Here is a 23,232-nt window from a genome sequence, read left to right as displayed (position 1 = left end):
GTGACCAGACAGCAAATGTGAAAAATTGGGACAGGGGGGTGAGGGGTAATAGGAGCCTATATGAGAGAGAGAGCCAAAAATCGGAACATGTGGTCACCCTATACAGGGGTGATAGCTCTGTAAAGGGGGATTAGCCATTGGAATAAACTCCCAGGGGAAGTGGTGGATTCTCCATTTCTTGATGTTTACAGATCCAGGCTGGAGGCCTTTCTGGGAGATGCTTTAGTCCAACGCAAGTTACTGGGCTCAATGCAGGGGTAGCTGAGTGACGTGGAAGGGCCTGTGGAGGTCAGACTGGATGATCTAATGCAGCGTCTCCCAAACTGTTTTGGCCACGGAGCACTTTTTAGTCTATTACCGAATACTTATAATATTATTCTGTAGTTGTTTGGTTTTCAAATAAAAAATTGCGTTATTTATGCTCAAATATATTTTATTTTATAAAACAAAGCAAAAATATAAATTTAAAATAACTTGAACTAACAATTTCGAACTGGAAAGCGCGTATAAAGTAGTACAAAAATCAAGGGCAAGAGTCAAAATTAAACTCTCGATTCTTTCACTGAACACCTCTTCACGTCGTGTGGAACACCAGTGTTCCGCGGAGCACAGCTTGGGAAACGCTGATCTAATGGTCTCTTCTGGCCTTAAATTCTCTGCATCTCAATATACAGCCCTAGTGGAGACGAGGAACAAGTAGTTTTTACCTACATGCAACTTGCTGAGGTCAACACTAGACCCCCGCACGCACACACTTAAGCTTGAGCTCACCTAGCTAGATGGAAGTAGAAATTCCAGAGCCTTGTCTCCACTAGGGTTGTACTTGATCAGTCCTATGCCCATGTAAAAACACATCTGGTTTTGCAGTGACGCCATAGCCCTAGAGGTCTACTGAAGCTCCAGAGCTGCTCCTTTGGCCCCTGAAGAGACTCACACTTGTATGTGCTGAGGCCCAGGGTCACTCACCGCCAGTGACCAGCGAGCACCATTATTAATATGGAGTTATGACTGCGTTCCAAGCTAGTTTTTTATTCTGTACCGTAACTGGTGTCAATTTGCTAGTAGAGGTAAATTGATGAAAGATTAACAGTGTGTTAACTTCCTGCATGTTTAACTTTGAATGAGGTCTCAAAGCAACCTGGATTACTGTTTGTTTACGCTCCCTAACTTCGCTTTCAGACACACACAATGGAGCAGTCCCAGGCTGTGGGTGTCAGATGTTCACGGGGTGTAAAGTGGCGGGTTAGCTGGGCTTTTTCTGAAAATGACACTGTTCTGGATGGGCTCCCTGGGTGTGTGTTTGGGTCTGTGCAGTGGCTTCGTGCGATGGGGCCGGGTTCATCCAGTGCAGAGCCAATTCACGCTGGCTGGTGGGGGGAGGGTGGGCTTTCCCCTCCCGCTTCCGGCCAGCTGCAGAGGCCCTGAGCACCAGGCTGGGCTCCCTGCCCCCTCGCCAGAGGGACAAGGGCCCCTGGCTGGCACCAGCATAGCGCTGCGGCCTCTGGAGTCGCTATGGGGAGAGCTGGGGAGGGGCAGCGGCACAGGTGCCCCCCGGGTGGAACCGGGCAGACAAATCAGCTGCTGATACAAGAGCAGAGGTGGTTCCCGGGCCCTGCGGGCTGGGGTGTGAGCTGCGGTCCCCGCTCTCTGGAGCTGGCGGGCTGGGCTCTGCCGGTGCTGGAGCCAAGCGACGGCCCCGGGCTGCGGCCGCTCGGAGCCACACCCCGACCCGCGCGGACCCCCGATAGGGGGCGATCGTGTCCCAGCCTGGAGCCCATCACCCACGGAGCCGAGCCGAGCCGAGCCGAGCCCCTCCTCTGGCCCCGCCTGGCTATGAAGGCCGCTCCCGGAGCTTAGCCCGTGAGTCCCAGCGTCCGTGCCCGGCCCAGGTGAGCGGAGCGCCTGGTTCGTCCCCTGCCCGGGCCGGGCTCTGCATGGTCCAGACCCCCGCTCGGTGTCAGCGGGGCTTCCCATGAGCCGGGATCCTGGCAGCAGCGAATGCCCCGGGCTGTGAGGGGGAGCCGGGAGCCGGGAGCCGGGGGTGGGGGGCAGGGGCCTGTTGGCGGGGCGGCAGCAGAGGTGCCCCATAACTGTTGAGGGCGCGGAGCGATGCAAAGGCTCTGGGGCACGCAGCGGGGCTCGGGGCAGGCGCGCCGGAGACAAAGGCGTTTTGGTTTCCGGAGCGGCTTTGCACGCCGTGCTATGGAGTCTCAGCTGGGGACCGGTCTTGCAGGCAGCTGCTTGAGGTTACAGCCCACCGCGACGGGGAAGTCCCTCCTTGGCTGCACCAGACTTGTCAGGCTGTAGGACCCAAGGGAAAGGCTGCTGCAGCTGGTGTCCAGGGAGCTCTGGCAGGTAAGGAAGCCAGGGCCTGGGGAAGACCGGCTTTGTGGTAGGTAGACAGGTGGGGAGTGGCCGTTGTGCCCCCCAGGAGAGCCCAGCCCCAGCTGTGTGATGGGGGGAGACGGGCAGGAGCTGGAGGCGCCGGGAGTAAAAGCTTGGAGCCAGCTGTGTGCAGGAGGGTCCGGGAGAGGCTCTAGCTGGGCGGGAACCGCCCTGAGTCTGCAGGCAGCTGGGGCAAGGTCCAGCTCTGTGCGGCAGCCCTGAGCCATCTCTGTGCAGGGGGAAGGGCAGGAAAGGAGCTAGCTGTGCCAGGGAGGTGCTGGGCACGGAGGGCTAGAGCCAGCTGTATGCGGAGGGAGCAGGAGCCGGGAAGAGGTGCAAGCACTAGCCACTCTGCAGCATGGTCGAGGGAGCCAGCGCCCTGCTGCCAAGTACCTTGCCCTGCCCGCCCAGGGGAAGCTCACGGCAGTTTTGCAGAGCCCAGGCCTGTGTGAGGAGGGGGAGAAGTTGGCAGCGAGTCTCATACACCAGCCAGCCCCAGCCTGTGCCCTGGGGAAGAGCCAGTTGGCTCCGGTGGATATAAGCCCTGGTAGAAGTCTTGGGGGGAGAGGGGGACATGTGACCCTGTGTGACCCCCCCCCCCCACACACACACACGCTGCCTCTGGGGAGCAGAAAGAGCTATTGGCTGTGTGGGGGAGCGCGGGGGGTTAGGAGCAGGAAGGGTTATTGGCTGGCTAAGGGGGCTGGGTTCTCTCCTGGCTCACACACAAAATCATAGAAGATTAGGGTTGGAAGAGACCTCAGGAGGTCATCTAGTCCAACCCCCTGCTCAAAGCAGGACCAACCCCAACTAAATCATCCCAGCCAAGGCTTTGTCAAGCTGGGCCTTAAAAACCTTGAAGGATGGAGATTCCACCATCTCCCTAGAGAACCCATTCCAGTGCTTTACCACCCCCCTTAGTGAAATAGTGTTTCTTAATATCCAGCCTAGACCTCCCCCACTGCAACTTGAGACCATTGCTTCTTGTTCTGTCATCTGCTACCACTGAGAACAGCCGAGCTCCATCCTCTTTGGAATCCCCCTTCGGGTAGTTGAAGGCTGCTATCAAAACCCCCCTCACTCTTCTCTTCTGCAGACTAAACAAGCCCAGTTCCCTCAGCCTCTCCACGTAAGTCAGGTGCCCCAGCCCTCTAATCATTTTCATTGCCCGCCGCTGGACTCTCTCAAATTTGTCCACATCCTTTCTGAGGTGGGGGGCCCAAAACTGGATGCAGTACTCCAGGTGTGGCCTCACCAGTGCCGAATAGAGGGGAATAATCACTTCCCTCGATCTGCTGGCAGTGCTTCTACTAATGCACCTGCTGGCAGTGCTCCTACCAATATGCCGTTGGCCTTCTTGGCAACAAGGGCACACTGCTGACTCATATCCAGCTTCTCATCCACTGTAATCCCCAGGTCCTTTTCTGCAGAACTGCTGCTTAGCCAGTTGGTTCCCTAGCCTGTAGCGGTGCATGGGATTCCTCCTTCCTAAGTGCAGGACTCTGCACTTGTCCTTGTTGAACCTCATCAGATTTCCTTTGGCCCAATCCTCCAATTTGTCTAGGTCACTCTGGACCCTTCCCTACCCTCCAGCGTATCTACCTCTCAGCAGCTCAGTAACGTACATACAGCTTGTAACAAAGGAACCCAGTGGCAGTTCACCCGCGGTTACAGCCCGGTCTTTCCCCACAGGATGCTACTGCTCACGGACTGGGTGCTGGAGCTGCTGAGCATGGAGCGGACCCCCTTCTGCGCCTACACCGTCTCCGCCCTGCTCCTTGCTCTGCTGGCCCTGCTCTTCCGCACCCTCCTGCAACTTGGGAGATCCTGGCACCGCTACTATGTGACCTGCCAGCGGCTGCGCTGCTTCCCGGAGCCCCCACGTCGCAACTGGCTGCTGGGACACTTGGGGACGGTAGGTGTCATGTCCCGTGGGGGCGAGAAGGGGGTGAGTGTCTTCTCTCCCCTCTTACTCCTTGTTGCCACTGACACGTGGCTTGACCCCTGCTGGGAGGAGCCACCCTTGCCCACCCCAAGGGAGGGGCTGGTAGAATAGCCCCTGAGAGGGCTGGGGGCAGGTGACCCTGCTGGTTCAAGCCTCTCCCTCTCTCCCAGGTGAAGGGCTTTGGCCCCAGCTGGTGCTGGCAAGGGGAGCATGGCATGGCAGGTTGCTCAGGGCGCCGTGCTCACTGCAGCTGCATGACACATGGGAATGGGGTTGGGACCGAGCAGGGGTAGGAGACGAGGGTCCTGGGACAGCTCCACCAGGTTCTCAGCACACGCCCTGTCTGGCACCAGAGTGAGCAGCGTCTGAACTCAGTCAGACTTCCTGACCCAACAAGGCGGGCCTGAGCTGGAGGCAGAGGCATTGGCCACACTGCTGCTCCCCATCCTGCTGTGGGTGGGGCCCTTCCTATGGTTGCTGGCTCTGATGCACCCCCGATACGGCAGGGCCCTGGGATCCATCTCTGGCACTGGATGGGGCAGGTGGGATGCCGGCCCACATGCAGAGTGAGACAGGGGTGCAAATGGCCCCCTAACCACTCAGTGCCCTGCACTCAAATGCCACATTCTCCAGGCAGGGCCCCAGGCTCAGCGTGGGATGTGCCCTGGTGGGTGTCTCTGGGTGCTGGTGCCCAGACACTTGCCCAGTGGCAGGGGCTCTAAGGGAACCAATCCATAGAAGCATCTCTGCTCACCACTGGCCCCTGCCATGCTCCCTGGCCCAGCCCCGTGACACCCCTGCCAGCCAGCTGCACCCCAATGGCTCTGCCTGCATTGGTGGTAAGTGGCCCCTGGGCCTGTTCGGCCGCCTTTGCTGTGGAGCAGGGAGGGTTATAAAGCCCCTGGCAGGATGGCCCCACCTGGGGTAGCTTTGGCAAGGGCATAGCCAATCACCATGTGCTGTGACATCGGGCATTGCAGGAACTCTGCCCCTCAGAGCACAGAGGGACCTAGGGGACCCAACTGGCTGCTTGGAGTGAGGCATGTTTGGCCTCAGAGCAGCCACCAGCGCAGTGAGGGGAGATAGGGTTGGTGTCAGAGGGTCCCTGACACTAGGGGTCAGGTCAGTGTGTAGGTCCCTGGGGAGAGGGGCAGTCTCGGAAATGTATTGCCTGCTCCGGGGAGCATCCCCCAAGATGGATGGGATGTGAGCACTGGGCAGGAGTGAGGGTCTTGACAGATACACTTGGTGAGGCATTGCCCACGGCAGTCCTGCCTCTGATCACAGGATCCGATTCTGCCCCTGCCTGGCATGCACTGACTTGCTCAGGAGTCCCGGGTAAGATTGGGTCCCTCCTATATTAACTCTGCCCCGTCCCTCCTGCAGTTCATACCTGGTGAGGAGGGGCTGAGCCTGGTGTCCCAAACAGTGGCTACATTCTCCCAGGCCTTTGTGACATGGATGGGGCCCTTCCTGCCAGTCCTGTGCCTGGTGCACCCTGATTTCCTCAAGCCGATCACAACAGCCTCAGGTACGCTGACTTCTGGGGGTGGTGGTGAGGCTCTGAGGGTATGTCCGTACAGCACATAGACACCTGTAGCTGGCTCGGGCTCAGACTGTGGGGCTGTTACCCTGCAGTGTAGATATTCCAGCTGGAGCCTGGCCTCTGGGACCTCCTCCCTGTGGGGTCCCAGATCTTGGGCTCCAGTTGAGCCCAAATGTCTATATCTCAGATTTACAGCCCTGAGTCCGAGTCAGCTGACATGGGCAGGTCACGGGTGTCTACATGCACTATAGACACAACTTGTGGGGCCAGAGATGGGAAACACCAGCTGGGCCCCTCTAGCCCGTGACCTCGGAACCTAAGCAGGACTGGCCCCAGCAATCTGTTCTCCAGGGCCCTGGCCAGGCTAGCTGTGAACATCCCAAGGGACAGGGCTCCCAGCCAGTCCCTTACCCCCAGTGTGACATCATGGTGGTATGAAGGCTTTGCTGACTTCCCCAGGGCAGGGCTGGGAGCCAGTCACCTGAGACCCTGCAGAGCAGCCCGACCAGAGCCCTGGGGAAGGCACCAGAGGGGACAATCCGCCTGGGGAGCTAATGGCCGTCTCCCTGCAATAGCTCCCCAGGGTCCGCACTGTCCAGCCTGGGTTTCCCTCTGCTCCAGGTCAACCCCCCAGCCCCATGGGTTACAACCCTCGTGTTCTCATACATAATCAGTGCAGGCCCCTTGGCTCAACTGACTCGCTCCTCTGCCCGGGTGAACCAATCCTTCCCTGCCACCTTGGCTGCTCTCCCCTGCGTTCTGCACTGTGTGGGCCCAGCAGCCTCTTCTGGCCTTGACCCCTGGGATTGGGTTACTGTCCAGGGGGCCCAGAGCTGAATGCAGGGTGGGTCAGGCCAGGAGGGACCATTCTGCTCCTCTAATCTGACTGCCAGTTTCACACAAGGCAGAGACCCTCCCCAGAGCTCCCTTCAGCCAGCCCCGAGCTCCTGGCTGTGCTGGAGGGAGCGTTGCAAAGGGACATTATCTTTGAAAACTCGTGGCGAACGGGGGAAGTCCCAGATGACTGGAAAAAGGCTAATGTAGTGCCAATCTTTAAAAAAGGGAAGAAGGAGGATTCTGGGAACTACAGGCCAGTTAGCCTCACCTCAGTCCCCGGAAAAATCATGGAGCAGGTCCTCAAGGAATCAATCCTGAAGCACTTACACGAGAGGAAAGTGATCAGGAACAGTCAGCATGGATTCACCAAGGGAAGGTCATACCTGACTAATCTAATCGCCTTCTATGATGAGATTACTGATTCTGTGGATGAAGGGAAAGCAGTGGATGTATTGTTTCTTGACTTTAGCAAAGCTTTTGACACGGTCTCCCACAGTATTCTTGTCAGCAAGTTAAAGAAGTATGGGCTGGATGAATGTACTATAAGGTGGGTAGCAAGTTGGCTAGATTGTCGGGCTCAACGGGTAGTGATCAATGGCTCCATGTCTAGTTGGCAGCCGGTGTCAAGTGGAGTGCCCCAGGGGTCGGTCCTGGGGCCGGTTTTGTTCAATATCTTCATAAATGATCTGGAGGATGGTGTGGATTGCCCTCTCAGCAAATTTGCGGATGATACTAAACTGGGAGGACTGGTAGATACGATACAGAGGGACCTAGACAAATTGGAGGATTGGGCCAAAAGAAACCTGATGAGGTTCAATAAGGATAAGTGCAGGGTCCTGCACTTAGGACGGAAGAACCCAATGCACAGCTACAGACTAGGGACCGAATGGCTAGGCAGCAGTTCTGCGGAAAAGGACCTAGGGGTGACAGTGGACGAGAAGCTGGATATGAGTCAGCAGTGTGCCCTTGTTGCCAAGAAGGCCAATGGCATTTTGGGATGTATAAGTAGGGACATAGCGAGCAGATCGAGGGACGTGATCGTTCCCCTCTATTCGACATTGGTGAGGCCTCATCTGGAGTACTGTGTCCAGTTTTGGGCCCCACACTACAAGAAGGATGTGGATAAATTGGAGAGAGTCCAGCGAAGGGCAACAAAAATGATTAGGGGTCTGGAACACATGACTTATGAGGAGAGGCTGAGGGAACTGGGATTGTTTAGTCTGCAGAAGAGAAGAATGAGGGGGGATTTGATAGCTGCTTTCAACTACCTGAGAGGTGTATCCAGAGAGGATGGTTCTAGACTATTCTCAGTGGTAGAAGATGACAGGACAAGGAGTAATGGTCTCAAGTTGCAGTGGGGGAGGTTTAGGTTGGATATTAGGAAAAACTTTTTCACTAGGAGGGTGGTGAAACACTGGAATGCGTTACCTAGGGAGGTGGTAGAATCTCCTTCCTTGGAAGTTTTTAAGGTCAGGCTTGACAAAGCCTTGGCTGGGATGATTTGATTGGGGATTGGTCCTGCTTTGAGCAGGGGGTTGGACTAGATGACCTCCTGAGGTCCCTTCCAACCCTGATATTCTATGATTCTATGACAGCCCATCTCCGTGTAAAGACTCCCAGGGATGGCAAAGCCCCTGTGTCCCTGGGCCAGCTGTTCCCAGGGCTCGATCCCCTCCCTGTTAAACACTTGCACTGTGTTGCCAGTCTGAGTTCGTTCCTGCTGGATCTGACTCTGCCGCTGTCTGCTGGATGGCAGAGCCGTCTGCTGCCAGGCATCCCTGCCCATGGAGGGGCTGGTAGCTGGGATCTAGGCACCTCTTTTCCTGCTCTTGAAGAAATTAAATCCATTGGGCTCCTGTAGCCTCCCCCAGAGAGGCAGGTTTCCCAGAGCTTGAGGTGTTCTGGTGGCTCCTCCCAGACCCCTCCCCAGCTGTCGCTGTGCTATTTGAGGTGGGGGCACATTGGAGGGAGGGGCTATTGCCTCCCTGCTCCGTTGTGGGACAGCTCTGCCCAGGCAGCCCCAGGAAGCTTCAGCCTGTCTCTGGGGCCGTGCTGCAATGGAAACCCTGTCGGACAGGCTGGGCTGCGCAGCTCTACAGAATCCCCTTTTTCCCCCCGGGCGGTTCTGGATCCGCCCTGGAGTATAGGCTGCCTTAGTCCAGCTCCTCCAGCTCCCTTGATGTGACTGCTCTTGCTGCAGGCCACTGTCTGCACCAGCTCACCCTGGGCAAAGGCCGTCAACGTGCTCTGTGCAGGGAGGCAGGGGAATAAAATGGGGCCATGTAGCTGCGGGGGCCAGGTGTTTGGAGGGGGGGGGGTCTACCTTGTGTCCTAGTTTGTACCAGTTCCTGTCTGGCTCTTGAGAGATTGTGTCATTTGCTGCTTTGGGGAGTCCAGCCCAGCCCCTGCCACTCTCTGGATCCAGGGGCACCCAGAAGGCTGCCATAAGGGGATGGGCAGAGTCCCACTGGGGTGTGGGCGAGGAGTGCAGGAGCAGGCAGAACGGCTCCAGGTGCTGCAGCCTGCGAGCTATTCCCTGGCACCTTTGCAAGCGGGGGAGTGGCGCCCCTGCAGCATAGCCGCCCCTGGTGCTGCCGGAGAGCCATGGACTGTCCCTCACCCCATCCAGGCCACTGAGCACGATCGGCTCCTCTCCTGGGCACAGGGCACGCGGACTGGCTGTCTCCGGCATGGAGAGCCAAAGGTCCATAGGGGGGACTGAGGCTCTCGGCTCCAGCAGCACAGTGCCTGTGGCTCCTGGGAACAGCAGCAGGAGAGACCCAGCCATGCAGGGCAGGCCTAAGGCAGCACCCAGCAGGAGCTGCTGCACAGCCAAGACCCCTCCAGCCCGGGCAGGGTGATGGCTCGGGACAGACTGGGCAGCAGGGCCAAGGGGCACTGCCTGGCTGAATTCCTCAGGGGCAGCAAGCAGAGCCACCTCCCCACTGGGGACCTGTGTCATCAGTGGTCTTGCAGGAGCAGCTGGGGCCCCTGCGGGGGAGAGGGGAGACATGCACACACTCCAGAGGCAAGGGAGTGAAGGCCAGCAATGATCAGTGACGTGGGGAGCTCGTGCTGGCCCTGTCCCCTCCCTGCCGGCCAGGGAGAGTGGCCCCGGCCAGGGCCAGTTGCCCAGTGCTCTGGTGTCTCTTGTAGCGCCAGTCACCCCCGGGGCTGAGAGGAGCCAGTGGGTGCAGCAGAGGGTGAGGGTTCTGTGCAGCTGGGCCCCCCAGCACCGCCAGCGCAGGCCCCTCTCTGGTGAGCGAGTTGCTGGAGCTGTGCGCTGCAGGGGGACGAGCGATGAGCTGAAGCCAGACTCCGAAGGAATCCAGCCCCCAGCCTGGTCGGTGCTCCCTGGCCTGGGGGCTCCTGCTCCAGCCTCTTCTGCCCCCTTGCGGAGGGGACATCTCTGTCCCCGTTAACGTACTGCTGCCACTCTTCCCAATTAGCCCTGCTCCAAGTGGCGGCTGGGCCCGCAGGGCCAAGGGCACGTGGAGCTACGCTGGGGCTTGTTTGCTCATCCCTGAACTGCTGCCCTGCAGGGTGGTTGAGAAGTGACTCTGGAAGTTTCACCAGGGCCCTGAGTCCAGAGCTAAAGCAACAAATAGAAATGCTGCCCCTCCCCGCCAGCCTGGCATCCAGCCCCACCCCGCCAGCCCTTTGCATGACTCGCTGTGCCCAGGAACCCAGTGCAGTGTGCGGGAACTATGTAAACAATCCCGTTGCTGATGCAGCAGCGGGAACAGAGTCCAGCTCCCTCCCCCAGTGCCAGGCGGGCTTGGCAGGACACAGAGAGGGGAGGTCTGGCTTTAGTCCTCAAAGCCAGCAGCTGGGTCTGAGCAATGAGCGTTGCTCCCTGGAGCAGAGTTGGATGTCACGGGGCCAGGACAGAGGTGCTTCGGGGCTCAGGAGCCCTCAGTCTCCTGCTCAGCTCAGCTGGATAGCAGAGAAGCGCAGGGCGGGGATGCAGTGCTGGGGCTGTGTGAATGCATGTAGCCAGTTCATGCCGGGGCTGAGGGCTCATGCTCGCTGCCCACTGAGCCCCCGGGTTCACCTCTGCACGGAGAATGACTGGGAGCCGTGTTTGCAATAACACAGGGAGCCCCAAGTGGCCCCATCCAACCGACTGCCAGGTGAGGGCAGCCCCCCCTCCCCCATTAGAAATGAAGCCAGAGGCGCTCTGAGAGCAGGCAGCAGTGATTCTGTTGGGGAGCTGCCGCTCCTGCAGTGGGTTGAGTCGGGCGCTGGGCCCAGCATGTCACCCTGGCCGGAGACGTGGCCGGAGTCCCAGCTGGCCCGTGGCTAACCCATGGCTCCTCGTTGTAGGGTCAGAACACGGAGGAGGGGATGCAGTGCGTAGATGAGCTCGTCGGGCGCTACAGCCACTCCTGCCTTTGGTGGTTTGGGCCCTGGTTTCCCATTCTCCGGCTCTTCCACCCAGAGGCCGTTAAACCTGTGTTGCTGGAGTCAGGTAGTGAGGGTGGCCCCAGCGCCAGGAGTTTGCGTGCCTGTCTGTCTCTCTGTCTGTCCTGGGGCTCAGGAGGGTTGGATTCCCAGCAGGCGCCTGGAGCTCTCGATGTTACGTGTGCTGCACCCGCCATGACGGGACCTCTGGGGACATGGGCCCAGTGGTGAGAGGGCAGCTGCTCCCTAGAAAAGCCCCCGGCCAGGAGGACTGGCTGCTGAGACCAGCCCTCCTCCACGTGGCTGAGGAGGAAGCTGTTTGGCTGTCGGGGCTGGGGGAAGGTATCGGGTCTTGGGCCAAGCTCAGCTCGGCAGGTGGCTGTTCATTGGGCTGCTTGTCTGGCTGGGTGCTGCCAACCCAGGGTCCTTAGTGAGTCCCCCTGGCCCCAGAGGAGTTAGGGCAGAGGCTGTAGCCATCCCTTAGCATCCTGAGAGGAGCACATCCCGCTGGCTGAAGCCCAGCAGGAGCTGCTGTCAGCCTCTGGGCCAGTGACCCATGGGAGCAAAGGTTCATTGAAGCCCTGCCGGCATCCCTGGCTGGTGATAGGCGAGTGGGGGATCTGATAGCAAACAGCTGGCTCAGGGACATCTTACGCCCTTCATCAGCTCAGTCCATGGTCCCAAAGGGGGCACAGCAGGGTTGTGGGATGAAGGGGACAATGAGGGAGGTGGTCCGGGGGAGAAACAGGTCAGGGGGAGTCATAAGGACCAAATGGCCGATGTTCTTGGGGGGGCCTATGGGGAGCAGCAGAGAGTGTGAGGCTGATACTGTTGTGGGGGTGCATGGCCGTGAGGCTAGTGGGATGTTGGGTGTGGGGGAATCTGGAGAATGGTGCAGAGAGGGGGTGGTCCTGGGGCTAGTGGTGCAGAGGGGGCAGTTTCTGCCCCTGTTGTCTCTGGCTGACCCAGGGAGAGGAGCAGCTGTGGCCAGCTCAGTCTCAGGGAGCTGGGCCTGCCAAGCCACCTTTGCCCGTCTCCCGTGCCACCCACGCGAGTGCCAGCCATTCGCACAGCCCTGCGAGGTAGGGAGTCACTGAGGTACAGAGGGGGCAGGGGACTCACACAGCATGTCCATGTAAGAGACAGGAATAGAACCCAGGAGTCCTGGCTCCCAGCCCCCTCCAGACCCTGCTGTAGCCACAGGATCCCCACTCTGCTCACAGAGCCAGGGAATACAGCTAATAAGGGAGTTTTAAAGATGCCAAGCTCTCTATTGTGAAGGCCCCACGTGACTGCCAAGCTCACGCGGTCCGTGGGTCACAGGCACTGCCCCAGGAGGAGTCTCTGTCGCGCTGCAGGCCCGGCCCAGGCTGCGGATGCTGCTTGCCCCCCGTGTCCTCCACTCGCTCAGAGCAGAGCCTGCTCTGTGTGAGGGGCCTGGTGGCTCAGCGCCTGGTCCCTGTCGTGTGGCTCCTTCACGCTGTTCACTGAGCCTGTCCTGTTGCCCCAGCAGCCGCCCTCCTGGCTGCTAGGGTGGAGCCTGGAGCAGGGTGTCCAGCAGGGTTCTGCCTTGTCTGATGGGGGCTGCTTTCACAGGGCGATGCGCCAAGGCTCCTTAGGAAACAGCCTGTGGAGCAGGCGGGCACTGGACAGACCCACATTCCTGCAGCTGCCCCTTTCCAGACCAAAAGGGGGCCCGTAGGTGCTGCAGCTCCAGCCGGGGCTCCGATAACAGTAGTCCTGCACTCCTTCCCTGTGTCCTATGCCGTGTATGTGTGTGTGAGCGCTAACGCCAGGGTGCACCCCATTACCGCCCCCCGTGCCGTGTGTGTCTGAGCACTAACACCGGGCTGCGCCCATCTCTGTTCCACTCTGCCGTGTGTGTGTGTCTCAGCACTAAACCCCAGATGTGCCGCATCTCTGCACCCCCGAGCCATGTGTGTCTCGGCACTAACCCCTGGGCCTGCCCGTCTCTGGTCTCCCCCACAGTTGCCATCGCACCCAAGGACTACCTGTTCTACGGCTTCCTGAAGCCCTGGCTGGGTGAGTGCCCTTTCTTCTGGGCTTGGATCTGCTGTGCTTGGTGTCATGGGGCCCGAACCCCAGGGGAGGGGCTTGTGGGGAATGGAGGGTGTGATGTTCCCCTCTGGTGTTATCTGGACCGATGATCAGCTAGGTCACTCCAATCCTTGACTCTGGGAGCCAGCCTTACCCTGCTCTGCTGTGACAACCCCCACTCCGGGGCTGTTCACGCACAGCCCCTGGCATGTAAGCTGCTCCTTGGTCTGTGCAACCGAGTGACACTAGCCAATATCTCTGGTTCCAGACACAACCCTAGGAACCTCCGTCTTGCAGTGTCCAGTTATGTCCGCTGCAAGCTTATGAGACTTCATCAATTTAACAAAGAAATTGATATTTACCAGGCTTGTTCTCCCAAGGGGAGTCTCTGACACACTTCAAACCAAATGCACTGCGTCAGGTAGAATAAACAAAGAGATGTATTGACTACAAAGATAGATTTAAGTGATTTATAAGTCAAAGCAAAACAAGTCGGATTTGGTCAAATGAAATGAAAGCAAAACTCATTCTAAGCTGATCTTAACACTTTTAGTGTCCTTACAAATTTAGATGCTTCTCACCACAGGCTAGCTGGTTGTCCTTCAGCCAGGCTCTCCCCTTTGATCAGCGCTTCAGTGGCTTGGTGAGGTCTGTAGATGGAGGTGGAAGAGAGAAGAAGACCATGGCAAACATCTCTCCCTTTTATCATGTTCTTTCTTCCCTCTTGGCTATGCCCCCCCACCCTGACCCTTCAGCGTCAGGTGAGCATTACCTCATCGCAGTCCCTGACTGACCAAGGGAAGGGGGATGGCTCACCAAGTTCCTACACCAAAGGCTCTTAAGCAAAGTAAGCTATCGTGGGATAAGAGGGAAGGTCCTTTCTGGATCAGTAACTGGTTAAAAGACTGGAAACAAAGGGTGGGAATAAATGGTCAGTTTTCAGAATGGAGAGAGGTAATAGTGGTGTCCCCCAGGGATCTGTACTGGGACCAGTCCCATTCAACATATTCATAAATGATCTGGAAAAGTGGGTAAACAGGTGACAGAATTTACAGATGATACAAAACCACTCAGGATAAGTCCAAAGCAGACTGCAAAGAGTTTCAAAAGGATCTCTCCAAACTGGGTGACTGGGCAACAAAATGGCAGATGAAATTCAATGCTTGATAAATGCAAAGTAACGCACATTGGAAAACATAATCCCAACTATACATAAATAATGATGGGGCCTGAATCAGCTGTTACCACTCAAGAAAGAGATCTTGGAGTCATTGTGGATAGTTATCTGAAAACATTCACACAATGTGCTGCGGCAGTCAGAGAAGCGAACTGAATGTTGGGAACCATTAGAAAAGGGAGAGATACTAATGCAGAAAAATATCATATTGTCTCTATATAAATGCATGGTACCCCCACATCTTGAATACTGCATGCAAGTGTGGTTGCGCCATCTCAAAAAAGATATATTGGACGTGGAAAAGGTTCATAAAAGGGCAACAAAAATGATTAGGGGTATGGAACAGGTTCCATATGAGGAAAGATTTTTCAGCTTGGAAAAGAGACGACAAAGGAGGGATATGGCCACTGTTGGCAGACAGGACACTGGGCTGGATGGACCATTGGGCTGATCCAGTCTGTCCATTCTTATGTCAGTGTGGAGCTGGAGCTACTCGTGCCATAGCCGTGAGCACCAGCACGTGGGTGTGCCCAGGATCACACACACACGCCTTCACGTGCGCACGTACCTCTATGCACATACCACCATGCACCTGCACGTACACACACGCATGCACCTGCATGTTCATGCCCACATGTGCCCCCACAAACACACACACATATGCTTCACTCACACCCCCACCCATGCACGCATTGCACACGTGCACGCACTCTCGTGCCTGCCCAACATGCACCAGGGAGGTTGATTCTCGCTGAGCACCCCAGCTGGCTGAGACCCAGCAGGCTGGAGGGGGCCTGGGCTGCGGGATCTCTGCCAGGGCTCTGAGCTGAGTGCCTGTCATCTCAGGGGACGGTTTGCTGCTGAGCAATGGTCCGAAATGGGTGCGGCACTGGCGCATGCTGACGCCAGCCTTCCACTTCGACATCCTGAAGCCCTACGTGAAGATCTTCAGCCAGAGCACTGACATCATGCATGTGAGTAACCCCCTCCCGTCATGGCACCAAATCCATGCCTGTGCCTCTGGCCCCTCCCACGGCGCACACTGCCCTGGCACCCGCCAGCCTGCCCGGGACCCTCCCCCCCCCACGGCACACACTGCCCTGGCACCCGCCAGCCTGCCCGGGACCCTCCCCCCCCCACGGCACACACTGCCCTGGCACCCTTCAAATCCCAGCCTGCCCGGGACCCTCCCCCCCCACGGCACACAGTGCCCTGGCACCATGCCACCCCCCAGCCTGCCCGTGTACCCTCCCCCCAATGGCACACACTGCCCTGGCACCTGCCAGCCTGCCTGGGACCCTCCCCCCCAAGGCATATGCTACCTTGGCATCTGCCAGCCTGCCTGGGACCCTCCCCCCCACGGCACACACTGCCCTGGCACCCTTCAACAGCCTGCCCGTGACCCTCCCCCCAATGGCACATGCTGCCCTGCCACCCCCAGCCTGCCCGTGACCCTCCCCCCATGGCACACACTGCCCTGGCACCATGCCACCCCCCAGCCTGCCCGTGTACTCTCCCCCCAATAGCACACAGTGCCCTGGCACCTGCCAGCCTGCCTGGGACCCTCCCCCCCCATGGCACATGCTACCCTGGCACCTGCCAGCCTGCCTGGGACCCTCCCCCCCACGGCACACACTGCCCTGGCACCCTGCAAACCCCAGCCTGCCCATGACCCTGCCCCCATGGCACACACTGCCCTGGCACCCTGCCACCCCCAGCCTGCCTGTGACCCTCCCCCCTTGGCACACACTGCACTAGTGCCTTCCTCCCTTGGCATATGTGGAACCAGCAGCCTGCCCTCCCCATGCCTCCCCCACACCCTATGCAATATGCTGTACCATCACTACACTGTGCGTCTGGCCCTGCACCGCCCCCCAAGCATATACTGCACCAATACCCTGCCCACCCACCCGCCTGCCCACTGCTCTTTCACCTGCCCCCACCACATGCCCAGCCCTGTCACTGCACCAGTCCACTAGCCTCCTCCCCTGTCTGTTTGCCTGTCTCTGATGCTGGCTGACCCGCATTGCATGGGCACTGGGCTCCGCAGTGCTGTCCCTGCAGGCAGCTGCTCGGGGGCGGCTCTCACGGGCACTGTTCCCCCACAGGCCAAGTGGCGCCGGCTGGTGGCGTCAGGCTCCACCTCCCTGGACATGTTTGGTCAGATCAGCCTCATGGCCCTGGACAGTTTGCAGAAATGCGTCTTCGGCTACAACAGCAACTGCCAGGAGTGAGTGACGCGGGGGCAGCTCCCCCAGCAGGGCCCCGCGCTGACCCGAGGGTGGGAGCCCCCTCACTGGGGGAGGTCAGAGTGGGGAGAATGGGCTGCAGGGTCCCTCCCTCCCTCCCTTCCTGGCCTGGCCCCAGTGAGCCTGGCCAGATTCACGGAATGGGTCCCTGAACTGGAGATCCCAGGGAGGGGAGGGTGTTACTGCAGGCCTGGGCAGGGGCTCTCCAGTGGGGTGTCTGGAGGCATTGGGGGGTTGCTATAGTGGCTGCGCCAGGCCCTGGTCAGCACTGGGGGTGGAGCTCCTTCAGCTCACTGCGCGGAGGCTGGTGCTTGGTGCTTGCACTCGCAGGTCTGTCTGCTAACGCCTGTGGGGTCGGCATGGCTGTGCTGTGACTCTCTTGGGGGATGATCCTGCTGTTGCATGCCTCTCGCTGCCAGGAAGCTCCTCACCTCAGTCCCATCACCCCAGAACCCTCCTGCCCCCAGTTTATACATGTACTGCAGGGCCCTCGTCGGCAGCTTGTACCTGTTTTACTGCACTGGTGCACTTACAGACATGAGTATAATTCTTGAGGTTCAGATTTATAGCCGAGATGGAGAGCTTTGTAGAGGCAAAGAGTTCTTTCAGAAATAGTCCATTGGTTATAGTCAAGTGTTTATATTCAGGGCGGTCCAGTCAGAACTGGGATCTCAGTCCTTGTGGCTTAGGCTTCCCCTGTGTGAAGCCTCAAGCAGATCTGAGATAAACAGGATCAGGACCCAAGGGTCTTTGACAGGCCGGAGTCCTTAGGCCAACAAAAGGCAATCGGGGCGACTTTGAAGTAGGTCCATCACCGGTAATTAGCTACACGAAGTAACACAAGGCAGTTGCCGGTTTTTCCACCAGTCGCAGATGATTGGCTATACATTTCAAAGAGAGAGGAATACAGCGACGATATCCTGCGTTTACAGTTCATTGATGTTCTTTTGATCTCTGAATTAACCGAATACAGCATGGACAAGGACTGTTTGATTACATTGTTGACCTCTACTAATATGTACGTAAATACCCAAAACCACAAACGTAATCTCCCCATATGTTTTTAAGGGTTCAATCTGAGTCATTTGTCCTGCAGGATGCTTAACCCTTTCTGGTCATTTGTCACCGTCCCACATTGGCTGAGCCGCAGCAGCAGTCAGAGGCACCCAAGCTTGGTCCCTTCCCCGCCGGCTGGCCCGGAGATCCCGTGGCTGGGAGATCACGCCATCGCTCTGTGGCGAGGCCCAGCCCGCGGGGATCCCCCAGCTCTGATCAGGGCGCCCCCGCCCCGGCCTGTCAGGCACATGCTGGCCTGTTGTGTTGCAGGACACCCAGTGACTACATTGCAGGCATCCTGGAGCTCAGCTCCCTGGTGGTGCGACGCCAGCACCGCCTGCTCCTGCACTGCGACTTCCTGTACCGCCTGTCACCCGACGGGCGGCGCTTCCGGCGTGCCTGCGACACCGTGCACCGCTTCACGGCCGACGTGGTGCAGCGGCGCCACCAGGCCCTGAGCCGCCTGGGCAGGGAGGCCTGGCTCAAATCCAAGCAGGGCAGGACGGTGGACTTCATTGACATCCTGCTCCTGGCCAAGGTAACATGGTGGGGGGGCCTGCCCCATGGGGGTGGGGGGAAGTCACGGATGTCCTGCGATTGGCCAAGGGGACATGGGGGGGCCTGCCCCATGGGGGTGGGGGGAGGTCACGGATGTCCTGCGATTGGCCAAGGGGACACAGCAGGAGATCATGCCCTCGGGAGCGTGGGGGTTCGTTGACGTCCAGGGCAGGGCCTGGAGTTCCCATTTGGCACTGCCAGAGAGTCCTGGGGAGCCAGGTGGAAGGTGCTGTGTGATGTCTGTCACACCAGGACTTGCCCCCCGGCCCAGCTCTCTGGGGCGGCCCAGCCAGAGCTGCCTTCCCAGCATGCTCAGCGTGGAGCGATATGAACTGCACTTGGCGACATGGGGCTGGCACCTCTGGGGAGCTCTAACACCAGAGCCAGGCTGGGCATGGGGGAAGGGGGGAGCCCACCTTGGGGCCTGGGGCTGTGGGGTAGGGCAGGGACTGCCTCTTTCCCCGGGCTGGGTGGAGGGAAGATGGCCAAGCTCACTCCACCCCAAGATGTCCCATCCTCCCAGGATCTGAAATGGGGGAGGCGTGGGCCGGTGGGGCTGGGGTCCCTGAGTCACGGGGAGCCAGGTTACCCGTCCAGCAGTGTGTGCTTTGTGCAGGATGAGGACGGCCAGGACCTGTCAGACGAGGACATTGCAGCTGAGGCCGACACCTTCATGTTTGAGGGTGAGGAGCCCCCCTGGAGAGGAGGTGGGGGGCTCTCCTGCTGACCTCACAGCCTCATGTGGGAGGATGGGGCCTCCGCAGATGACATGGCTCTGGGGGGAGGGCAGGAGAGCTGGGTTCAGTCCCTGGCTCTGAGTGACCTGGGTGTGCCTTTCTGTGAAATGGGGCTAAGACAGATCTGCCCCTGGGCACTGCCAGACAGTCCCAGCAACGGAGGAGGTGGTGGTAGTGGAGACAGATGCTCAGAGTCACCTCATTTGCCCCGCAGGCACGAGGGGCCTGGAGTTCCCAGCTGGCGCTGCCAGAGAGTCATGGTGAGGAAGGCCCCGGAGGAGGTGCTGGCAGGGGGAGGGTCCCTCCAGCCCCGGACTCTCCACGGTCCCTCTCTGCCCCCGCGGCTCTCACGCTGCGCTGGCCTCTCTCTGCAGGCCACGACACCACAGCCAGCGGCCTCTCCTGGGTGCTGTATAACCTGGCCTGTCACCCCGAGTACCAGGAGCGCTGCCGGGAGGAGATCAAGGACTTAATGCGGGACAAGGAATCGGAGGAGGTTGAATGGTGAGATGGCTGCTTCAGCTGCAGTGCTGGCACTGTCCAGTGCAGTGCTGACCCCCAGTACCCCCACTTCCACACCCTTTAGTTCCAGCACAGCCCCCACCCCACCTGTGAGGGTTAGCCCAGCTGCTGCCCTCCCCTCCCCACCAGTCTATGCCTAGCACTGGGGTCCCTTCACCTCTGCCAGCCCCACAAGCTGGAGGGCTTCCCCTGCAAGATGGGCCTAGGCTGCTCCCCAGTGCCCGAGGGCCCTGCCGCTCTGGGTTTTGCATGTCCCGCCCTGGATGCCCAAGGACCCTGCCACTCAGATGTGCATGCTCCTCCCCCTCATCACAGTGTTGTTTGTCCCCACAGTGCCAGCTCCATGCCTATGCGAGTCTGTCCCAGCCCCATTGTCTGGCTCATGGGCTCACACTGGGCCCCTCATGCATCCACCTCTGGGGCCAGCGCTAAGCTCTGCTCTCTGCAGGGAGGACCTGTCCCAGATGCCCTTCTCCACCATGTGCATCAAGGAGAGTCTGCGCCTGCACCCGCCCGTCACGGCTGTGTCCCGGCGCTGCACCGAGGACATCAAACTGCCTGACGGACGTGTCCTACCCAAAGGTACCAGCCTTCTTCCCTGCCCCCCAGCCAGGGGCATGGCACCGGAACTGGGCCCATAACCCCTGTGGCGCACAACCCCTCCCCTCCTTCTCCCTTTCCTCTCTCTAATGAGGCAGTTTCCTCTCTGGCAGGGAACGTCTGTCTGATCAGTATCTATGGGACACATCACAATCCTGCTGTCTGGCCGGAGCCCCAGGTACCACTGGTCACTCTGTTCTGCCCCTTTGGCTCTACTCCACCCCACGGCCACCTTCAGCGTGGCACCAGGAGGCGCTGTGCTGCAGAGAGTGGGATTGCGGGGCTTGGTAGGGGCACTGTCCCCTCGGAGTCATTGCTGACCCAATGCCCCAGCGTGGCACTAGGGGGTGCTGAAGTGCCATCAAAGTAGCAGCTTCCTATTCCCAGTGACCCTCCCCAGAGAGGAAGCTCCTCCTCCCCCCCCAGCTCGCCTAGAGGGGAGTGAGGGTTGCACCCCCATTCACACTGGGTGGGGCTGGGTCACTGAGTGCTGGGTGGAGGCAGAACCATCCCCGCTGCCAGCACATGGCCCCAGTCGGAAGCTCACTCCTGGGGAGCCTGGTGCCCAAGCTGCACCCGGAGAGGGGCTGCCTTGGCTCAGGGACCAGCCCCACACCCCACCCTTCACCCTCGCTCCCCTCACCGTGCCTTGTGGTTGCTGCTCCAGGTCTATAACCCACACCGCTTCGACCCAGAGAACTCCAAGAACCAGCCCCCACTGGCCTTCATGCCCTTCTCTGCTGGACCCAGGTAACCTGCCTGCCGGGCTCAGAGCCCCTCGCCGCACGAACTGCCCCCTCCCCCAACCCCAGCTGCCCACCAGCAAGCGGCTCCCTGGCTGCAGTGAAGAATTGTGGGATACGCAGGAGGTGGCCTCTGGTCAGTGTTGGGGTCAGCTGTTATTGCTGAGGATCTGTCCCTTCTCCCACAGGGGGGTGGGCTCCCCTCAGCATCTGTCTGTCCCTGCAGGCAGTGGGCTTTGGGGTGTCTGTCTGTCCCTGCTCCCCCATCCCTGCCCTCACATGGGGTGTGGTTTCCAGGCGAAGAGCACCGGCTGACACCCCTGGCTTTCTCGCAGGAACTGCATCGGGCAGAACTTCGCCATGGCAGAGATGAAGGTGGTGCTGGCGCTGACCCTGCTGCGCTTCGCCCTGCGGCTGGACGAGAGCAGGCCTGTGCGGCACAAGCCCGAGCTGATCCTGCGCAGCGAGAATGGGCTGTGGCTGCACCTGGAGCCGCTGGGGCCCAGCCGTGAGAGCCGGCCCCCCGCACCGCGCTCCTAGGGCCGTGCACTCCGGCCCGCTGCGGGGATCCAGCCTGCTCCGCACAGCTCAGGGGCCTGCTGAGTGGAGGACCAGGTGGGGATCATGGTGGGGCCAGCTCTCTCCTCTAATCTAGACCAGCCCTCTGTACCAAAGGAGGCGCTGTGGGGTCCAGGCATGGGGCCCCTCAGGTGCTGCAGGCTCCTTTCAGACACCAGCTGCTTAGCCCTCCCCTACCTGCCCCTGGGAGGCAGGGTGACAAGTGCCTCTCCCCAGCCCCTCTGGATGCCCACGGCCACCTGGTGACTCAATGTCAGAGCTAGAAATGGAGCCAAGCAGCCTGGCTCCCGGCCCTGCCCGCTCACAGCCTGGGCGACCACTTGGCCTGCGTTCCCTGCTCCCACTGGCCAGAGGCAGGGTGCCAAGCTGTCTGGCCACTAGTCTAGGATGTGGGAGACCCATGTTCAATTCCCCGCTCTACCACAGGCTCCCTGTGTGGCCTTGGGAAAGTCACTCAGCCTCTGGCCCTCAACTCCCATCAGTGCAATGGGGCTAATGGCCCTGCCCACAGGGGATGAGGGTAAATGCAGTTGGGGGGTGAAGTGCCACATACTTATGGTGGGGCATCTAAGAAGACGTGGTCAATAACCCTAAATGCTATGGGCTTGTTAGTGGATCAGCCCCTGCTTTCTCGCCAGCCCACCTGTGCCCCGATGCTGCTGTCTGGAGCTGAGGGTCTGGTCTGTCTCTCACTCCTCTTCCCCGGAGGGTAGGCATCTTCCCTCCTGCTCTGTCCTGCTCCCCCGACTCCTGCACTCATCAATCCACCTGCCTGGCCTGGGGCATGAACAGCTGAGAGGCCTGCGGGCAGGTGGCTCAGTGCTCTGGCCGATCTTCCTGAGGGGCCCCCAGTGGCCCAGGTGAGCGCTGGCAAAGGCCATTTCTCACTCTGCTGTAGGTGGCTTTGGGGTGGGCTAGCGATCCAGGGGGCAGCTGCCCAGCAATCGCAACCTGCTGCCTGCAGTCACCTGGGGGAGTTGGGGCAGGGAAGCCTTTGTTACTCACACACACATACAATTCCCCATTGTGTGTGTGTTTATCGCCAGACCGTGCCCGGGAGGGCTGGCTGCAGACCCAGCAGGGACCCACTCCCTCCCACAGGGAACTCATGGCTCAGAGACAAACAATGGTTGAGAGAGCGAGCAGGGGGCCATATGTGGCCGCTGGGGCAGATGGACCTGGAGCTGGGGGACAGTTGGTTTCATGATATTTCTAAGTTGGTTCCGGAGCATGGCGAAGTCCAAGGCCCCTGCTGCAGGGTCGAGGCTACGAGGCTTTGGGATCTGGCCTCGGGGTTTCAGGATCTGGCCACTGAGCTTTGGGTTCTGTCCCCCGGCCACATGGCGGCAGGCTCCAGCCCCAGGCCCACCCCCCCCCCCCGCCATCTCCCCAGTCCCTGCTGCCTCCTCGAGCCCCAGACTTCAACCGCGTGCTCCATTCCTTGGCCACAGGGCTTCAGGCCCCAGGATCTGGCCATGGGTCTTCTGGCTCTGGTCCCCAGCTGTGAGGCAGCAAGCGCCAGCCCCAGGCTCACCAACCCCCCCTTTGCCCAAGCCCACTCTGCCTCCTCCAGCCCCGGGTTTTTGGGCTCTCTGGCTCTGGCTCCTGGCCATGCAGCAGCAGGTGCAGGCCCCCAGTTCCCCCCTCTCCACCATCAACTCTGGCCCCTGCTGCCACTCCCACCCCCACAGTCCCACATTGCCTCCACCAGCTCCCTATTCATTCCACCCAGTGCCCTGGGCCCCCACTGCTTCCATATCCATCTCCCCATCCAGGGTTTAATTTGTCTCCGGGCTTGCCAGGGCTGTGTAAGTGCTGTGAAAAGTGATATTTGTA

General features: G+C 59.5%; 1 protein-coding gene across 1 annotated transcript; it reads left to right on the top strand.

Annotated features, from left to right (window-relative positions):
* Positions 1-2,122: 2,122 nt before the first annotated feature.
* On the top strand, positions 2,123-22,609 carry LOC141974850 (ultra-long-chain fatty acid omega-hydroxylase-like). Its single transcript, XM_074934864.1, has 13 exons — positions 2,123-2,355; positions 4,078-4,300; positions 5,717-5,861; positions 13,107-13,160; positions 15,199-15,326; positions 16,461-16,582; positions 17,928-18,195; positions 18,832-18,898; positions 19,327-19,456; positions 19,923-20,056; positions 20,188-20,252; positions 20,742-20,824; positions 21,153-22,609. Exons 2-13 carry the CDS (start codon positions 4,079-4,081, stop codon positions 21,355-21,357), a joined length of 1,623 nt encoding a protein of 540 aa, XP_074790965.1. The 5' UTR covers positions 2,123-2,355; position 4,078; the 3' UTR covers positions 21,358-22,609.
* The last annotated feature ends 623 nt before the right edge of the window (positions 22,610-23,232 follow it).

This window comes from Natator depressus, chromosome 20, assembly GCF_965152275.1.
Source record: "Natator depressus isolate rNatDep1 chromosome 20, rNatDep2.hap1, whole genome shotgun sequence".
Classification (NCBI taxonomy): Eukaryota; Metazoa; Chordata; order Testudines; family Cheloniidae; genus Natator; species Natator depressus.
Note: the sequence above shows the minus strand (reverse complement) of the source record. Positions and strands in the feature narration are given on the sequence as shown.